General features: G+C 46.4%; 1 protein-coding gene across 2 annotated transcripts in view; it reads left to right on the forward strand.

The window, feature by feature from the left end:
• Positions 1-20899, forward strand: part of TBC1D22A (TBC1 domain family member 22A) — a 271714-nt gene that overhangs the window by 170041 nt on the left and 80774 nt on the right. For both annotated transcript variants that reach the window (XM_051963006.1, XM_051963007.1), the window contains one exon: positions 19239-19366. In XM_051963006.1, coding sequence (XP_051818966.1) covers positions 19239-19366 — 128 coding nt within the window. The remainder of the gene's footprint in view (positions 1-19238; positions 19367-20899) is intronic.

Raw genomic sequence — 20899 nt, forward strand, 5'->3', positions numbered from 1 at the left:
GGAGGAAAGTGGACAATTTAATGGGTAATTAGCAGGAGAGCACGGTCTGTGCTGCTCCAAAAGTCCACATGATTCAGTAGTTTTAAGAGGTAACCTTTATTAACTGTCTCTCCCTGCTCCCCTCTCCATTTCTTCTTCCTCCTCCTTTCTCCCTCTCTCCTCTCCATCTTTCTCTCTTTCTGGGCCTGTAACATCTCTTAGCCTTTTCTATTGATCTTCTCCCCATCCATCAAATCCCACCTTAGATGACATCTAGACCACGAATTACTCCCTGATTCCCAGAACCTGAATTGATCACTCAATTCAGTGAAGCCGGTTTGTTCCTCTCCTATATCCTTATCACATTAAGCTCTGCTGCATCCCAATCAATCATCCAAGAGTCATTTATGAAGCACCTACTGTGTGCCGGGCATTTTAATGAGGGGTGAAGCTATGAAGACAGGAGATAAAATGAAAGGCTCGCTAGACGAGGGCTCCCTTAGCTGGTGGGCTTCTGGGGTTGGCCCCTGAGGGGCCAGGAGCTCACCGCTGCCGGGAGAGGGGCACGTTTGGGTAAAGCCTATAGTTTTTATGAAGAGTGAGGGGTAGGCTGGTAGACCCAGGACTCTGTGTATGCAGCCATGGGTGAAAAGATGAGACAGAAATGGGGAATTGGGGAGTGGTTTGACATGAATCACAGGTTAGAGCAGGTAGGGGCATAAGGTACTTTCTTGGCCAAATAAGGCAAACAGGCAACTACAAAAGGGAAAATAGGTAAATGTGAAATTAAAAAGCTTTTGTAGAAACAGAATGAAGGCAGGTTAAGTAAGAAGGGAAATGGTCACCTGGGATACAGATCTGATATCCCAACACATCAGTAACAGAAATCTAAGACCAAAAGCCATTCCCAAATAGGGGGTCAGAGCAAACGTCCCCCAAAGACCCTGCGCTTGATCGGTTATTTTGTATCTCGCTGTCCCTGTGCGCGGGCTGTTGAGGAGGATCACCACCTCTGAGGGGAGGGCTCAGGCCCGCTTCCCACCTTGGGGGCCCGGCTGACTCGCCCCTCTCTTGGCTGCGCCTTCAAGCAGCTGCAGCATGCTGGGAGCCTGGCCAATGTCATGGCCTAAGCCTGGTGCCATCACCGGCCCGGGACGATCCCGCTCATCTCCAGACGTGGGACAAGGAGGGCAGGGGCTGCATTCTGCCCTTGCTCACATCCCGGCGCCCAGCGCATCGCTGGCCTGGCGCGGACACGCGGGGTGCGAATGCTGTCAGGACAGGCAGAAGCCGGGCCCTTAGCTGAGAGGAGGCCGGAGGGGGCGAGAGCAGGTGCGGAAGAGATCCCGGACAGGGGGCGGCCCGGTTGTGTGAGCGCCCAGGTCAGGCCGGAGGGCGGCATCCGAGAGTACCAGGCCGCAGCGCCCTGACCTGGGCCGGGGAGGACAGGGGATTCCAGAGCAGGCGCCGCGCGGTGTGGGAGGGACAGCCGGAGCTCTGTAGGTGGGCCCCGAGTGCTCTGGGAAACGGGCCCCTGCTGCCTAGGCAGGATGGATGGCAGGAGCTCGGAGGCAGGCAGGGGGCGGGCACACTTGGGGCGGGCAAGTATGGCATGAATAAATCATGTCAGTTTGAATGACTGAATTATGGATGTGTCAGAGGCCGCCCCTCTGCTTCTGATTGCTTGGGAGCCTCCTGTTCCGTTTGATTATGTGTCTTGCCCTATTGGTCATGCTCTGGGCCGGCTGGGCTTGCCCCAAGACCTTCCTGATGGGCATCGGCTCTCTGATGGACAGGGATGGGAGGGAGAGAGGTCATGGTTTGGGGTCAGGTGACATAATACCCAATAATAAGTCCAGACACTTGGGGATCTTCGGGGCAGTCTAGGAAAGGTCTGGTCCTTGGGGAAAGCCTCTGTATGAAGCCCTAGTGAAAAGGGCTGTCCCTGGAGGCTTTGGGATGACCATTGGGGAATGTCCTGGGGGAGAAGGGCAGCCTGGCACAAAGAGGGCTGCTTTTGGAGCCTCGAGGCCGGGCTTTGAGTCGGCTTTGAAGGCTCTCTCTGAGCCTCCCTCCCTCCACCAGCCAGAGCTTGTATGTACCAGGTTTCCAGGGAGCTTTGCCCCAGGGCACTGCCCTTCAGAGGTTCCCACTGCTCTCTCCAGCCGGCCTCCCGGTTTTCCCTGCCCTCACTGAAGGCAAGCTGTCCTCTGGGATCGATGGGGATACTACCCAGGTGCCGGACAGCGCTGCCCCACCTCCTGTCCCCGGCGCACCTTTCCTCCAGCTAGGAGGATTTTGGGTCTTGGCTGTGCTTTCTTCCAAAGTCCTGAGGCCCTCCTGTGTGTCCTTCAGTTTGGAGAGTCTGCTGGGGAACACAGGGTCACCCCATTTCTGAAGCCCCAGGAGTACTGGGACTCCATACAACTTCAGCCTTTAGGGAAAGGCTTTTAGCTTGAATAGTGCCCGCCAGTGGGCCCCCAAAAGGCTCAGGGGCACTTCCCACTCCACCAGGGCCTGTCTGCACCCCTCGATCCCTCCTTCTCCTTTTTCTGCCCTGCCTCTGTGCCTTCTTTCCTTCCTTCCTCTAACAGTTTTTAAGGGGGAAATAGCATCCCAGTGGGCATCAAGCAATAAAAACACGAGATGCGTGCTTGCTCTTCCTTCCCCATTTCTGTCTTTGTCTCTTTCCTTTTTGCCTTTCTCCCCTCTTTTCCTTTTCCCTCCATCTCTGTTTTGCATCGTTGCCCCTCCTCTCCCCCATGTTGGAAGCAGCTGCTCCAAGCATTTTGTAGTTCACTAGTTGATGGATCCAGTTCTTCTGGCATTATCCTTGTATCATTTGCAGAGAATATTAGTTCTGGAAAGGGCCCTTGGTGACGATTTAGTCCAGTCACCCCCATTTTAGAGATGGAGAAACTGAGGCCTTTAAGAGAAAAGTGACTTGTTTTAGTTATCAGTGGCAGCTCAGACTGGAATCCAGGGCCCTTTGAGGGCTTTCTAATCCGCTTTCAGCCTTGGGCCTGGATGCCGGAGGGCTTGCGGTGTGAGCACCCTCCTTGCCCCCTTCCTCCCAGTGTCCCTCAGGGGTGCCGCGCTGATGTTTGGTTTGGTCTGCCACAAGGAGGCTGGTTATTGATGGGCGAGCTCGGGGCCAGGCCAAGAAGACCCTTCACATACCAGCCAGGAGTGGGTGGCCCCGAGCTCCCCTGCCTTCTCTCCTCATCTCGGCCGACGTGGGCAGCCGCAACGCTCTGGTTTTCAAGCTGAGTCTGACGGAGCGTGCCCTCTGAGGGAAGGCCTTTCCCTAGTGGAACAGGAGAGGAGCCCTTCGGCTTCCATCCTGCTCCCCACCCTCCCCCTGCCTCAGCTGGTGGCTCTGCTTCCTCTCCCGAGATCTATCCGTCAGTCGGCGCATGTCGATCCAGTGGAGCTGGGGGAGATAGGACGGGCCTCGCGTTTCCATCCTAACAGCATTTAGATGGGTGCTCGGTGAATGCACCACGCGGCATGAATGCTAATGTTGGGGCTCTCGCAGCCATTAGAGAGGAGCTCCCAGGCTTGAATTGTGCCCCTTCGGAAGCAGCAGGCCGGGTGCTCTCCCCATTGTGCAGATGAGGAGCCGAGAATGGATCCCTTGCCTGGGGGGGGGGGGGTGTGTCCTGATGGCAGTCTGCAGAAATCTGCTCCCCCCCCCCCCAGAAGCAGCAGGCCGGGTCCTGTCCCTGTTGTGCAAATGAGAAGCCCGAGAATGGATCCCTTGAGGGGGTCCTGATGGCAGAAATCTGAAGGACTACCGGGGCCCCGGATGCGGGATAAGGGGATGGCGGCTGCTGGCGGTGGGAACTTTGGAGAGTCCGGGTTGGGCGAGGTGGGCAGGCAGCATGTGAATCTTTAGAGGGGCCACGAGTGGAAGGAGAGCCTTTGGAAGTTTTGTTCCCGGCCAGAGGGATGACAGAGGGCGATGCCAAAGGCTTCCCTCACCTATAGGGTTGGACGTGGCACATTTGGATTAGAGCAGAGAGCCCAGCCAGGGAGCGGTGTGCCAAGGAGTGCTGGAGAAGGAAGGGCCCGGAACCCTACTGCCAAGCCACCTTCAAACACAGCTGGGTGCTGCATGGGGCGGAGCACTGGCCCGGAGGGCAAATCCAGCCTCACATGTGCGTGGGAACCCTGCCTCAGTTTCCTCATCTGTACAATGAGTGCAGGAGACGACAAACCACCCCAGTGTGTCTGCCAGGAAACCCCCTGTGGTGTCACAGCGAGCCAGATATGACTGAAAGTGGGACAGGAAGGGACCCGGGTGTCGAGAGGTGACAGCCCCGCCGTCCTGTGCCGAGACCACAAGGAATACTTCCTTCACCCCTTTTTAGGCAGGATTTTGGCAGACTGGAGAGTGACCCGAGGATGCTGGATGGTCTCAGATTTGTGCTAAGATGAACATTGATTGGGGAAGGAGGGAGGCCCCTGGTGCAGTCATGGGTAGAGGTTGTCAAGAGGGGACTGCGGGCTCGGTGTCGGGGGCAGGTGTGGAAGGGGCTCCCAGGGCACCAAGAGCTGTGTGGGATGGGAACCTGTAACTCATTGGCTGTCCTGCTTAGGAGGAGGAGCTCCAGCCTTCGCTGGTGGCATCCAACTCATAGGCTTGTTCTGGGGCTTTGCAGCAGGTAGAACTTGTCAGAGCTTAGCCTCCGCTGGTGTAGCTTTCGAGAACCCAGGGTCCTTCTGGTTCCATCAATGAATGGACGCCTCATCAGCCCTGGAGTTCTGCCCTTTGGAGGCAAGCAGAAAAAATCAAATTTTCTCCCATTTGACAGCTTTTCAGATCCTTCAGGACAACAAGGATCATGTCCATGCAAGTCTTCTCTTCTCAAGGCATCTCTTTATTATTGATATGAGAGCCATCCATGATTGTGCAGCCTATTCAACTCTAAGAACAGAATCAGTGGAAAAGTTTGACCAAAGAATATGATAAGGAAAAAAAGGATATGATTTGTAATTGAAATGACTCAGTCTTGGATTTTATTATTTATTGGATTTTATTACTTATTATAATATATTATTGATAATGAAAAATGAAACAATTGATGATGATTGATAGCGAATACAACTGATAATGAAACAATTGATAGGAGAGAGGACATTTTCAATGATTAAAATAATGCTCCATTCAGTATTAACTGATAGAAGCCAGTTGTCATAACAAGGAGACGCATCTTAGCAAACACTTGACTTGGTTGGCAAGCAGGGAGTTAGAAAAAGCTAGTTCTGATTTGGGATATAAACTCACTTGTGAAATTATGAGCAAGATGAGGGATGAAGATGAGCACAAAACAGAGAAATCAGTGGAAATTAGATTCAGTCTAAAAGAAAATGAGAAATCCAGCTAAGCAGTCGTCTTGAGCCATTAAAAAATGGATAACAAAAGGAGATAAACAGAGAAGAAAAATGGAAAAGAGCTGCACAGATTTTTTTAACCAACTTTTCTCCCCCGGGTACTGGGAGCTACCATGATTGGCGCTCACGTGGTTTTGGTTACAGAGAGGAGAGAGAATGGAATTGAAAAGAGGAGCTGGAGTGAGCCATGCTGGGGTTGTTGCTGTGTTAAGGGATCAGTCCCCAAACTCTAAGCTTAGTCAGTCCCTCACAGCGCCAGCCTCCCTGTGGCAGGCTGTCATTATTCCTGTTCCTGTCTGTCCATCCCTTGCCTCAGGCCCCTCTGCCCGATGGTCGCTGCGGGCCCTTCTGGGACTCCATGGTGGGTGCCTCTGTTTGGGTCTCCTGCCCCTCCCTTGCCTGCAGCACACACCCTTAGCGCCCACCCCCATTCTGTGTCCGTCAGACAGAGCTGGGCTCTGAGACTCGGGACTTGCGGCATTCTGGGCTCAGGATCCTTCTCTCCCTGCCCCTCATTCTCTCCTGCATTACAAGATGAGGGGTCGCCATGGCCGATCGTAAGAGTCCCTTCCAACTCCAGCATTTTGTAATTCTGACTGATGGGCAGATTTAATATTCCTGACCCGCATCCTTCCTTTGTTTCAGTATTAACAGTCCTTCTACTGGGGGCATCGGGCAGTTTTAAAACCTTCCTTTTATGGATTATCGCATCTATGATGTTTTAGTGGAGGGGCCCTCCCCGCTCGTGTCCATCGCCTCATTTCAGCGCCTCAGCCGCCTTTGGACGACAACAGGGGCAGGAGTCATTTCCCCCAGCTGACGGAGGAGGGGATGGCGGTCCCGCTGGCAGGGTGGCGTGTCGGTGTCGCGTGACCATTGGCCCGCTGAGAAGCTAGATCTTGAATCCGGGTTTCCTGCCCCCTCGTTCAGGGCTCTCTCTGCTGGGAAGTTGGCGTCTGCCTTTTCTGGACGGCTTCTCCGTGCCCCTTGGGCCGTGTCCTTGCGGGGACCCAGCTGTTAGCCTGCACTCTCTGTTTCCTTAAGATCTTTGCGCTGGCTCCTCTGCAGCCCCCATTTGGCATCAAGGTTGTGTTTCTGACCCATTAAAGTTACTGCCCCATAAACTTGACAGACCTGCCTGCATCCGTTCTCACCCTTGATCAGAGTTGGCGGCGTGTCCAGGCCCAGGCCGCGGGCTGTCAGCAGTCAGCGACGTCAGCCCTCTCCGGCTCAGACACATTTGGACTTGGAGTGGTTTTTCCAGTGTTATTGCTGCATGGGAACTCGTAGGCGCACGCATTTTCACTTACAGCTGGGATAAATACTGTCATTTTGGAGAGAGAATGTTTCATTGTAAATTCATCTATCTTTTGAGGATTCTCCGAGTTAGCCGCTTGCGCGGCACCGCGGTCTGTAATAGCTGCCGTTTTGGTGGCGCTCGGGTTTGCGAATCCCTTTACAGAGATGATCCTCCGTGAGCACCCCCAAACCCTGCGAAGTGGGTGCTGCACAGAGAGAATGCGATGACCTTGCCTGAATCACGCCATATTCTCCTCTCCGAGCTGGGGGGTTAGGGAGGCTGGCCTGCAGACCCCCCGCTCGTTCTGAATCTTGGCGCCTCGGAGGCCGCGTGTTCTGGGTCTGCCCATGAGCAAACTCATCTCGGATTCTGCCCGTTCCTTTCAGTGACGGCGCTCCCCTGTGCCAGCTCGCACTCTCAGTAGGTGCTTAATCAGGGTTTGCTGGAGAGAGGAAGGATGGCCCGTTCTCCTTTGCACCTGGGTGGCCGGGGGGCACAAAGAGGCAGTGTTGGAGAGGAGGGAGTGCTGACTTTATGCTGCCAGTGGGCATCGGAGAAAGGGGGCAGCGGAGTGCCCACTGCCTGGGGCCTCCAGCCGATCGGACACATCCCAGCTGAATGTTTCCAGGCAGGCCCGGGATGGCCCCTTCCATCCCAAACGAGGGTTCTTCAGCACTTGGCTCTTGCTGATAACAGGCTGACCAGGAGACTGCCTCTCAGCTCCTTATGAGATTCCCGCCTACCTGCCCCAGTTTCCTTTTACAGTTTTAAAGTCTTATTGTTTGCTTTGATGTGGGGCTACTCATAGCACGGGGCTGACCTTCCCCTTCCTTTGACCATCCTCACCGTCCTCTGGGCTCTGCCTGAGGGCTTATGGGTAGGGACACTCTACCTGTTTGCTTAGTCACCTTACCCCTTGGGTAGGGGGCACAGTGGAGAGTCAGGCCTGGAGTCAAGAAGGCTCATCTTCCTGAGTTCTAACCTAGCCTCAGACAGTTCCTAGCTGTGTGGCTCTGGGCAGGTCACTTCACCCTGTCTGGCTCAGGTTCCTCCTCTGTTAAATGAACCGGGGAAGGAAATGGTAAATTTTTCCAGTATTTTTGCCAAGAAAACTCCAAATGGGGTCACAGAGAGTTGGACATGACTGAAGAATGGCAGAATATCCTCTTCCCACCTTAGCAGCTTATCTCCAAAATGGGGTGTTGATGTATTTTCCATTTCACTGAGTGGTTTTAAGAAGGATGCTTTAATGTGCTGCCGAATGATATATTTTATTATTAGATGATTGCTGCCCCATTCCTCATCCCACTGCCTGCCCCTTGGATGGAGCAGCTCTCTGCTGCCCTCTTGAAAAAGTTTTGGTTCACTTTTTGCAGATCCCTGAACTAAAACTGTCTGTCCCCTCACCATCTAACCCTTCAGTGGCTCCCCATTACTTTACATAAAACACGAATCGGCTAACTTGGCATTTGAGGCCCTGTGCACTCCAGCTAGAGTTGACTTTCCTGCACAGTGCTTCCCCATTCCAGAACATCCCCCACGATTTCTTTGCTTGCTGTCTCTGGTGACACAGAGTCTTCAGTGAAGGGAAATGGCTTATCTACCGGCCCACAACCAGTGTGGAACAGGGGCTTCAGCTCTGCTGAGACCACATCTCCTGAGGCCCAGAGCATTCTTTTTTGCCCCTTCTCCGGTGGGTGACTTTGTATGAGAACAATAGAGTGTGATGGATTTTGTGCCTTCCCTGTGTCCCACAGGAATAGCTTATAATCCAGGGGAGAAGTAGGTCAGTCATCATGGGAGCAGCAGCTGTAGATAATAAATGCCACGTGAATAAATGTATAAGGTGCTACTTCTGGTTCAGAGCCAAGGTAGTAGAGTAGAGCAGCTCTGAGCTAAACCCTCCCAACTCTCCCAAACAACTTTAAAATAGCCCCTCAAGGGCCGAGCCAATAAAAGGTCAGAGTGCAAAGTTCAGCCAACAGCCACAAAGGGGTCTCAAAGAACAACCTGTGACACGAGGGGAGACTGTTCTGGGGCCCGTGTGGATGAAGCAGCCGTGATGGGACCTGGTGATGGCGATGGAATCAGAGATAGTAGGGAGATATGACAAGTAGTTAGAAATCACAGACTACCTTGTGCTCCCATGGAGGCCGGCCAGTTTGGCAATTCTAGGGTCTCTACAGGAGCACCTCAGTCAAGAGGAAGGGGAAGTACGACTTTTGCTTCAAGGGATCAAGAACTCTGGTGAACAGCATTGTTTCTGGTACCAACGGAGGAGGGACCCTGAGGAGTAGTATAAATTGCAATCCCAAGGAATCAGAGACCTTTCCTGAGTAAGGACCAGATTGCAGACCAAGACTGCTGGGACCACGACTCTCCCCAAATCATACTACATGAGATGTATTGAAAACTTCCAGATTCTCAGAACTGACTCTGAAAACAGCAGTGCAAAAAACGAAAAACAAATATACAAAACACCCAAATAAAATAAAAGCCCTGAAGCTTGAGACAGAGTCCATACATTTTCATGTAAAGAACAGAGTCCTTTAACACAAAATTTCAAATCAAAAAGTAGGATGGAAAAATGAGCAAACAAAAAAGAAACTGGCCATAAAGAGCTACTATTGGTGATAAGGAAGACCAAGCCACAAGAAGAAAATGCAAAAGATGTTGAATTTAAAATAGCTAAAGCAAAACCTCAAAAGGAAAAAAAAAAAAAAGTGGCTTGGTCATAAGCCCAACAAAAATTCCCAGAAAAGTTGAAAAAGATTTTCAGAATCATATAAGAGCAGTAGAGGAAAAAAATTGTTAAAGAAATGAAAACAAATGAAGAAAGTTATAAAAAGACAGTTAATATCTTGGTTAAAAAAGACATAAAAATTACTGAATAAAATAATACCCTACTAAATAGAATTAGCAAAATGGAAAAAGAGGTACAATAATTCAGTGATGAAAATAATTCCTTAAAAAGAAGAAATGATAGGTTATAACAAAAGTGCATTCAAGAAAACAATTCCTTAAAAAATGGAATTGGACAAGTGAAAGCTTAATGACTACACGAAACCTCAAGAAACAATAAAACATTTTCTCTCCAATATGATTCATAAAGCAATGTGTGTCAAAAACAAATTTTAAAAAAGCAATTTGGAATTATGCACATAAAATGACAAAAAAGGAAGAAATGACAAAAAAAAACCCCAACAAAATAAATCCAAAGAATAAAATAAGAAAATGTGAAATATCTCATTGGAAAATGAGATTGGCAAGATAACTGACCTGGAAAACAAATCAACGAGAGAGATTTTTTTTTTTTTTGCATTTAATATTTTATTCAACCTCTCCCCAATTAAATGGAAAAATAATTTTTAAAAATCATTTAAAAAGTTTTTGTTCTAAATTCTCAACCTCTTTTCCTCTTTCTCCCCCAATTGAGAAGTCAAGCAGTTTCATATATACATGTGCAGTCATGCACAACCTATTCCCCTATTAGTCATATTGTGAAAAAAACAATCCCCCAACAAAAGGAAAACAAGAAAAATAATGCTTTAAAAAGTATGCTTCCATCTGTATTTAGTTTTGATAATTTTTTTCTCCAGAGAGAGATAGTATTTGTCATAGGTCTTTTGGATTTAAGTGAGGCAAGGCTGGGCAAGGTCACCTGTCTCACTTTCCCCTTCAGAGCCATTTGGATCCAGATATTGAACAGGAAGACTGGAGATGGCCCTGGATGCAGTGGGAGACCTAGACCTTTTTTAAGTTAAGGTCTTCAATAGGTCTCAGACTGAGACAATATCCATTCAACGATTAGTGTGAGAAAGAAAGTGAGGCAAAGAATGGGGTCTTTTGCCTAGTCAAACAACAACAATTTCCAAATAAATAACTCTTAGGGCTTCTGGCCAAGACAGAAAAGATTAGTCTTTTCAGGAGGTGATCGGTAGATTTTTTTCAATAATTATTTTGCCCTCCAATTGTAGGATAATAGGGCAGTTTTCTTGGATGATTTCTTTTTTTTTTTTAATTTTTATTTAATAATTACTTTATATTGACACTCGTTTCTGTTCCGATTTTTTTTCCCTCCCTCCCTCCACCCCCTCCCCTAAATGGCAAGCAGTCCTTTATATGTTGGATATGTTGCAGTATATCCTAGATACAATATATGTTTGCAGACTCTTGTTGCATAGGGAGAATTGGATTCAGAAGGTATAAATAACCCGGGAAGAAAAACTAAAATGCAGATAGTTCACATTCGTTTCCCAGTGTTCTTTCTTTGGGTGTAGGTGCTTTTGTCCGTCATTTATCAATTGAAACTCAGTTAGGTCTCTTTGTCAAAGAAATCCACTTCCATCAAAATATGTCCTCATATAATATCGTTGTTGAAGTGTATAATGATCTCCTGGTTCTGCTCATTTCACTTAGCATCAGTTCATGTAAGTCTCGCCAGTCCTCTCTGTATTCATCCTGCTGGTCATTTCTTACAGAACAATAATATTTCATAACATTCATATACCACAATTTACCCAGCCATTCTCCAATTGATGGGCATCCATTCATTTTCCAGTTTCTAGCCACTACAAATAGGGCTGCTACAAACATTTTGGCACATACAGGTCCCTTTCCCTTCTTTAGTATCTCTTTGGGATATAAGCCCAATAGAAACACTGCTGGATCAAAGGGTATGCACAATTTGATAATTTTTTGGGCATAATTCCAGATTGCTCTCCAGAATGGTTGGATTCGTTCACAATTCCACCAACAATGCATTAGTGTCCCAGTTTTCCCGCATCCCCTCCAACATTCTGGATGATTTCTTGAAAGATGCCATCCACACTCTTATCATGGCTTTGAGGTAGTCCAATAATTTTAAAATTGTCTCTCCTAGATCTTTTGTAGGTCAGTTGTTTTTCCATGGAGATATTATATATTTTTTTCTACTTTCCCCCTCATTTTCTTGAGGTTGCTTGACTAATTCTTGATATCTCATAGAGTCATTAGCTTCCATTTGCCAAATTCTAGTTTTTAATGTATGATTTTCTTCATACTGAAGAACTGAAGAAAATCATTTAGCTTTTTTGTCCTCTTTTCCCATTTAGTTAATTCTACTTATTGTTTTCATTCTCAAAAGTGTGTTTCCTCTCACTTTTACCTCTTTTAATTTGTTCAGAGATAATTTTGGGGACTTTTATATTTCAAGAAATTATCAAGGAAAACTGCCCCAATATCTTAGAATTGAGAGGGTTTTAGAAATTAAAACAACCCACCAATCATAATGAAAGAGATCTCAATATGAAAACCCTTAAGGAATATTACAGCCAAATTTCAAAGTTCTCAGGTCAAGGAGAAAATATAGCAAGCTGCTCAGAAAGAAACAGTTCACATATCATGGTGCCTCAGTATGGTGCCTCAGTTAGGATCACCCAAGATTTAGCAGCTTCCATATTAAAGGAATAAAGAGTTTGGAATCAATATTCTGGAAGACAGAAGAGCTGTAATTACAACCAAGAGTCATCAACTCAGCAAAACTTCACCAAATGACTTGAGACCCAAATTCTAAAAGAAAAGAAAAAAAATTAAATGAATTACAGAAGGAAAAAGAGAGTAAAAGCGTACTAATGTGAACTTTTTTTTCTCAGAACTAGCTAAAAGTCTTGGAGATGAATAGAATCTTAGAATAATTAAAGATAAACTTCTGGAGAAAAGTGAATGAGAATAGTAGTTAGTATATTTTTTTCTCAGCTAAACCTCAACTGGTACCTTCACAAAAATTGACTGTGTATTAGGACATAAAAGCCTCACAACCAAATGCAGAAAAACTGAAATGTTAAATATGCCCTTTTTGGACCATATTATAATTGAATTTACATTGAATAATAGTTCAAAAGCTAATTAGAAATTAATGTTAAAGAATGAATGGGTCAAGGAATAAATAATAAGAACAATAATTTCATTAAGGAGAATGACAACGATGAGACTGCTTTCCCAAATTTTTGGGATGTAGCCAAAACATTACTTAGGGGAAAATTTCTACCTCTACATGCATACATCATCCAAAGAAAAAGAGTAGATCGATGAATTGGGTGGGCAATTAAAAAAAAAAAAACAAGTTAAACTCTCCTCCAATTAAATAACAAGATGGAAATCTTGAAAATCCAGGAAGAGAATAATAAGATTAAGAGTTAAAAAAAAAAAAAAAAAGGCCAAACAACAAAACCATTGAGCTAATAAATAAAACTAGAACTGGTTTTATGAGAAAACTAATAAAATAGATAAACCATTGGTTAATTTGCTTTAAAAAAGAAAGAAACCAAATTACTAGTAAAAATTGAAAAGGATGAATGCACCAATAAAGATGCAATTAATGTAATTTTTAGGAGTTATTTTTCCAATTATATGCTAGTAAAACCAACAGTCTAAATGAAATGGATGAATATCTACAAAAATGTAACCTGCCCAGATTAGCAGAAGAGCAAATAGAAAACTTAAATAACCTTGTCTTAGAAAAAGAAATTAAACAAGTCATCAGTGAACTCCCTAGGAAAAAATCCCCAGGACCAGATGGATTTGCAAGTAAATGCTACTAAACATTTAAGAAATAATTATTCCCAATACCATACAAACTACTTAGAAAAACAGGCAAAGAAAGCAGTTCTACTAAATTTATTTTTTGACACAAATATGATTTTGATGTCTAAATCAGAGAAAGGAAAAACAGATAAAACAACATGTTGACTAATTTCCTTAATAAATTTTGATGCAAAAATTTTATTTTATTTTATTTTATTTTTTTAAATTTTATTTTATTTAATAATAACTTTGTATTGACAGAATCCATGCCAGGGTAATTTTTTACAACATTATCCCTTGCACTCGCTTATGTTTCGTTTTTTCCCCTCCCTCCCTCCCCCCCCCCCCCCCAAGATGGCAAGCAGTCCTATATATGTTAAATATATTGCAGTATATCCTAGATATAATACATATTTGCAGAACCAAACAGTTCTCCTGGATGCAAAAATTTTAAATAAAATATTAGCAAGGAGATCACCAAGTGGATTTTAAGCCAGGAATGCAAGGTCGATTCAATATTAGGAAACCTGTTGGCAAAATTGACCATATCAATAACAATAACTACAGAAATTATATGATCATCTTAATAGATACAGAAAAAGCCTTTGACAAAAACCAACATTCATTCCTATTAACACTAGTGAGCTTGGGAATCACTGGAGCCTTTCTTAAAATGTTTAGTGTCTATCTAAAACCTCCAGCAAGCATTATCTGTAACAGGTAAGCTAGAAACTTTTCTAATAAAATCAGGAGTGAAGCAAGGATGGCCATTCTGTTATTCAGAATTGTATCAGAATTTATAGCTATAGCAATTAACCAAGAAAAAGAAATTGAAGGAATAAAAATAGGCAATGAGGAAATAAAACTGTCCCTCTTGACAGATAATAGATTGTAGTTTAGAGAACCCTAGTGAATAAACTACCATCTCAGGAGGTGGAGATGAAGTAGAATGGGAAGGGCAGTGCGAATATGAGGCAGTGTCCCTGCAGACAGAGAAGTGGGAAAATGTTGTTTCCAGGGTTGAATGACACTTGAAAACTACCAACTGATGAGAGAGAATGTCCCTGGTTGGTCCTAATAAAGCCTGGCTCTCTTGCAGAATCCATTCTCCTGGATTCCGCCCCTGGCAGCAATATTTCATGAGGACAGATTTCCCTGTTATCCTCCCAAGGATGAGGGCCTCGGGTCCTCCCCTGCGAGGGGAAGCTCCTTGGACCTGGCCTTCAGAGAAGCGGTGACTGGAGAGCTGTCTCTGCTTCCTTCAAAGGACCAAGCTCTGGATCTCCCCCACTCTCCACACCAGGGGTGAGGGGGCACTTGTGCCTGCTGGGAGGGAAAACAGAAAGTGCCTCTGATGGTTTAATTAGAACCTCCAGGCAGACAGCCCTGAGGGCAGAATAATTTAACAACCGCCCTTGCCAACCAGCTCTTGTGTGGGCTAGAGAACCCAAGGTTCTAAGCCCAGGTGATGTCTGGAAAGGCCTCAGGATCCTTGCCTGAGGGAGCAGTAAGGGGCTAGCTCTGGGCTGCTTCTCTCCAAGCTATCAGTTTTGTGCTCCAGACCTCCTTGTGTGGAGTTAGATGTAGGGACCCTGAATTGGATGGGTGCAAGGGTTCTGTTTCCAGAGGAGGCGCTGCACCTCCTGCTTCAGCTTGTCCCACCTGTGAGTGTGGTCCTTGGACTCGGTCCACAATCTCATCTTCATTCGAGATGGTACCTAAGAGGGCAGCTATTGGGCTTCTGGGGAAGGCCTTATCCAGGACCTACCGTGTCTCTTGGACCCTGGGTTCTGTGAGCGCCAGGAGCGACTTGGTGCTCATGGGAGTTTTGGTTCCGATGTCGAACATCGGATCATACGGAGGAGTCCAGCTCTTCATGCAGCCTGTGACATTCCATCTCCTTCACACACCATGCCTTGCTCAGCCATTCTCCAGCTGATGGACATTTATTTACTTAGCTTACTTACACACACACACACACACACACACACACACACACACATCTACTCTTGCTATTTTTGTCTATATGTGTCCTTTTCTTTCTGATTCCTTTGGGGGCACAAGCCTAATGTGATATTTCCCACAGCCCCTCCAGCTTTCATCATTTTCCACTTTTGTCATAAAGAAACTCCTGTTTGAACCAGACACTGAGTGAACTCTTAGACCAGTAAATATCTCTGTGAAAAATGAATGTTTATCCATGCCAAGTCAACGGAATACACATTTGTTGCTTTTTAGCATAAATCTAGGAGACACAATGTGCATAACTTATTTTTATTTTTAATTGAGAAGTCAGTGTGTTTCAGCAGAATTTCCAATCTGTGGAGAAGCCGTTGTTGAAAGTGCTGCAGAACATATCAAACCAACATCGGCCTTGTTTCTTCTGAATTTTGATACGGAAAGTATAATTTCTTGTGACTTTCCAACAATAAAATTATACTAAACTGCTGCCTAAGTATTTTATGAAAAAATATTTTAAGCCTGAAAGTTGACAATAATTACATTTGCTTGCTCATTCATTACATGTACATACTTACTTCCAGTGAAATGGAAATTTTAAATTTAGAATTATTGCCAACCAAATTACCTTTATCAGCGAGAGAGCATCTGTTCACAATTACTTATAATGGAGAAAAAATGAATCTTTTCAGCATATACCTTTACGGTTTTGATGTATATAAATTATCAGTCTTGCCAAAGGCTTGGGTGACCCATTTTTCAACAAGTTTTCCTTGGTAGGCCCTTGCACTAGAACGTCACTGGGCATCGAGGATGCTGGGCTGGGAGAGGCGGTAGTGACTGAAATTTCTTGCTTTTTGTCCTTTCATTGATGGATTCAATAAGCAACTCATCAGTAATGGATTGCTGTACCTCTTCTGTTCTTCTGCCAGAGAAGGAGGGGATCTTGTGCTCACCCCATAGCCAAGAACCAGAAGTCACAGTCTCTCCAATTGAGGCTTTCCTTGGATTGGGACAGAAATGCCTCTCTTGCCTGTCTTGGGGCACAGCCGGTGACTCGGGTGATGTTTGGACCATTGGTAGCAGGTCCAAAGTCCTTTCTGTGGCCTGGATGAGCAAGGGTTACAATGTCCGTACTCAGAGGAGATAAAGGCTGTGAGAGGAGCCCCTCAGAGAGTGTCCTTGCAATGCAGCTTGGAGGTGATCCAGGATGAAGGCTCTCTTTCCATCCCTTCCAGTAACCAGGTGTGAGTCAGCGTGGTATTCCGATGCAGCTCCATTGCCATCGCCACCATCGCCAGGGCCTTCCTTACAGATTTGGCCTTGCAGTAACCGTGAGGTGAGTGCTGTGGTGGCCCAGTCTTACAGAGAGGCAAACTGAGGCTCTGGGAGGGCTTACGGGCCTCACGATGATGGAAGGGTTCCTGCCCAGAACACTATTCACTCCTGTGCGCTGCCTCTTCACAGCGATACCTGATTTCTCGGCAGGACCTGTTAGTTTCTGTTACCCAGTCGAGTTTCCAAGGGAAGGAGCTCAGGCTGAGGGTCCCCCGCAATGTGCCTCCCCCCCCCACTCAGGAATCCTGGGTCACCTTGTGAAGGGTGTGGGCTCCAGGGAAGCTGATTGGAAGTGGTGGTAGTGACAGATGGCTGAGGGATCGCCGGGCTTCACTGAGTTCCTGCGGACTCTCCCCAGGAGATCTTGTGTGCACTATTGAGAGAAGATGTAAACGTGTGCATCCATGCAGTGCTGGCCACAGCTGGTGAAGCCCATGGGGGTGCAGCTCTTACTAAAGGCCCTGTCAGTGATCTCAGAAAAGCTCCTCGCAAACCTGATGCGCTTCCACTGGGCCCCTGCCTCAAAGAGATCGTAAATGAGGGAAAAGGACCCACATGTGCCAAAGTGTTTGTGGCAGCTCAAGGAACTGGAAATTAAAGGGACGCCCATCGGCTGGGGAATAGCTGCACAAGTTATGGTGCATGAATGTTATGGAACACTATTGTTCTATAAGAAACGACCAGCCCGATGCCTCAGAGAGCCTGGAGAGACTGACAGGAACTGACGCTGAGGGAAGTGAGCAGAACCAGGAGATCGTCGTACACGGCAACAGCAAAATTACATGATGATCAACTGTGATGGACGTGGCTCTTCTCAACAGCATGGTGATTCAAAGCAATTCCAGTAGACTTGGATTGGAAAATGCCAGTCACATCCAGAGACAGAAGTATGGAGGCAGAGTGTACATCAAAGCGTAGTATTTTCACTTTTTATTTGTTTTTTTCTTCTTCATGGTTTTTCCCCTTTTGGTTTAGTTTTTTCTTACACAACATGACAAACATGGAGGTATTTAACCTCTATCAGATTACTTGCTATCTTGGGTAAGTAAGGATGGGGAGAGAAAGAAAGAGGAGAGAGAGAATTTGGAACATAAAATCAATTAATGTTGAAATTTTTATATGAAAAATTAGAAAAACAACAACCTGGCATGCTTTATAAAAGTACACTGTTGTTCCTCGTGCATTATACCCTTTTGGGGTAGAGTTCAGCTGGACAGAGGAGGAGTGACTTCAGAAGCCCCAGCTCTGGATGTGTGGGAGATGGCACAGGGAGTGCCTGTGATTTATGGCGTCTGCTGAGGCTGAATTAGAGTACAATCAGCCTTTGAATCCCCATTAATGACACCTTGATGTGGAGTTGGGGTTCACGAGTGCTCGGGACTCGCCCCGATTTGTGCAGAATCAGATCGTGCTTGGACTGTATGGAGAGAGTGAAGGGAGCAGACCTCTTAGGGGGTGCTTGGGGGAGGACTGACTCCTTTGACAGATCTAGAAAAAAAATCAGCCGCCAAAAGAAACTCTCCTTTTGTTGGATGTAAATTGCAGGAACTACCTGTGTCTTGTTCCTTTATTCCTCGGGTAATTTGTTTTGACTCACTTATTTTCCTCCCCAGAACTGTCATCATCACTCTGCTGTTTTTCATAGTACAGCAGCAAGCTGCATATTCGTAGGAAATCATTTTCTTGTTTTTTTTTTTTTTTTCCTCTCCTGGTTCAGTGAATTCAGTCATTTTCTAAACTACTGATTCTCGAGTGTTCATCAGAGTTGAATCTCTCGCTGATCAGAACCTCGGTGTCAGAGCCCACTCCAAAGTTTTAAAGAAGCCAGTCCCGGGCTTAAGATCTCATGCACTTCCATGCAGAGAAGCCCACGCCCTTGGTAGATGGAATCTTGGGGGGTCCCCCCTGAAATGTGCAGCCAGGTCCCGGGCAGACAGCTCGGTCCCACCCACCGGGCTCTTTCCACCAGCTCTTTGCAGCCTGTGGATCCTTTCTGTCTTTCCCCGTGCCTCTCTCATCTCTGGGCCTTCTCTGCACAAGCTGAGCCTTCGCTCTGAACTTTCTAGTGGGATTTCTTTAAGATTCGGACATTGGGGCTGCTATGAAGAGGCAAGTAGAATATACTTAGGCCTTGCCTGTCTCCTGAGAATCTCCTGAGGGAGATTTCCTGTGAAGTTAGAGCAGCCAGAGTCAGACATGGGCTGACTGTTGGGGACTGTCATCGCTGACCGGCCCGGACTTCCTGTCATGTTGGAAGTCAGCGTCATGAACATGGGGTTTGTTCTATAAGGGATCTTGTCCCCAGCAGCAGAGTGGGGGTCAATGCTGAACCTGGGTTGGCGGTGCTTCTGGGCGGCGTCTGGGCTTTCCTCAGTAAGCTTTTGGAGAACTGAGTCTTGATTCAATCAGTTTCAGTTATATATTTATACAGGGTGTCAGAGCTGGGAGGGGGCCGAGAACAGGGATTGTCAGAACTGAGAGGGGGGTGAGAACACGGAAGGTCAGGGCTGGCCAGAACATCTAATCCTACTGTTTCGTTTTATAAATGAAGAAACCGAGGTCCTGGGAGGAAAGTGGATTAGCCCGAGTTGGCCAGGTAGCGGCCATGCTGCATGTCTTGCTCAGAGCCGGCTCCTCTGTGGCCCTCAGAGTGGCTCTCAGTCATAGCTTTTGTTCATTTATTTATTATTTTTTTTTCCAGAACAAGTGCATCGGCATTTAGACCAGCATGAGGTGAAATACCTGCAATTTGCCTTCCGATGGATGAACAATTTGCTGATGAGGGAGATGCCCCTGCGGTGTACTGTCAGGCTCTGGGACACCTACCAGGTGAGCACTCATTTGGTCTCGTTCCTGGGGCCTGACTTCGGGCTCTGGGGCCGGAGGGCCGGGAGGGGGGCCGCTGCTGCTGCACAGCATCCCCTGGGGGGCAGCTTCTCTCACTCTGGGGGAGCTCTGAGTCTCTGGAAGGTTTTCTGCCTTTCCTTGATGCTCCTATTCTATGTGCTTGTCATTGAATACTTAAAGCTCCCACTTCCCAGGATCCTCTTCTTCAGTTACCCTTCCCCCTTCCTTCAGTTCTCAAATGGGATGACCTCAGAGGGGGTGTGGAGGATCCGGAGAATCAGGCTTTGGGTGGCCTTGACCTGGCAGAGGTCAGGGGACTGGCCCCTGCCTGGGCCTCTCTCCTCCATCCCTTCAGATGTTTCCTCAGGCCTCCTCATATTTTCGATTCCACATTATCCTGCACATTAAGACCGACAGATTCAGGCTCCACTCTGGAGAGGGTCTGTATTGTCTAGGGAGTTTGGTGCGAGAGCGAATGTCAGCACCAGACATCGGCACCCTTCTTGCGGATGACTTGCCCCTCTGAAGGTAGAGCGGTCATCACCGCTTCCTATTTGATTGACTGGGGATAGCGTGCCACGTGGTGGGGCCAGTCTCCTCATTAGGAAGGGTTCCCTCTTCCTGTAGTCCCTGGGCAGATGGCAGCAGAGAGAGGGATGGAGAAGTACTCCATGAATTTAGCTATTTCCTGAAAATTATGTCTTTGAAGCTCTGTCTGTGTGGACAAATCCCTGTTTTAAAAAAAAATTTTTTTTCACTTAATAATATTTTACATTTTCCAATTACATATAAAAATAGTTTCAGCGTTCACTTTTATAAGATTTTGAGTTTAAGTTTTTCTTCCTCGCCAACTTCTCCTCCTCCCAAAAGATAGCAGGAAATCTCATGTTGACCATACGTGTACATTTATGTTAAGCTTCCATATTAGTCACATTGTGAAAGAAGAATCACAGCAAAAGGGAAAAACTACAAGAAAGAGAAATAAGTGAAAACAGTCCGCTTCAATCTGCATTCAGACTCCATAGTTCTTTCTCGAGATAGGGATGGAGTTTTTGGGAACTGTCTCTGCTCGTTGTATTGCTGAGGAGGGTTAAGTCTGTCAAAGTTGATCCTCACAGTCTAATTGTTACCGTGTACGATGTTCTCCCAGTTCTTCTTTCTTCACTCAGCATCAGTTCCTGTTACGTCTTTGTAGGTTTTTCTGAAATCTTCTTGCGTATCATTTCTTATGGCACAAATAGTAGTTTGTTCAGCCAAATCCCCGATTGAGGGGCCTCCCCTCAATTTCCAATTCTTTACCACCACAGAAAAAGCTACTATAAATATATTTGTACATGTGGATCCTTTTTTCTTTTTAATGATTCTTTGGGATACAGACCTAGCAGTGGATATTGCTGAATCCGAGGTTTTATAGCCCTTTGGACATAGTTCCATATTCCTCTCTGGAACGGTTGGATCAGCTCACAACTCCACCAACAAAATGCGTTAGTGTCCCAGTTTTCCCACATCCCCTCC

The sequence above is a fragment of the Antechinus flavipes genome, chromosome 5 (genome assembly GCF_016432865.1).
Source record: "Antechinus flavipes isolate AdamAnt ecotype Samford, QLD, Australia chromosome 5, AdamAnt_v2, whole genome shotgun sequence".
Lineage (NCBI taxonomy): Eukaryota > Metazoa > Chordata > Mammalia > Dasyuromorphia > Dasyuridae > Antechinus > Antechinus flavipes.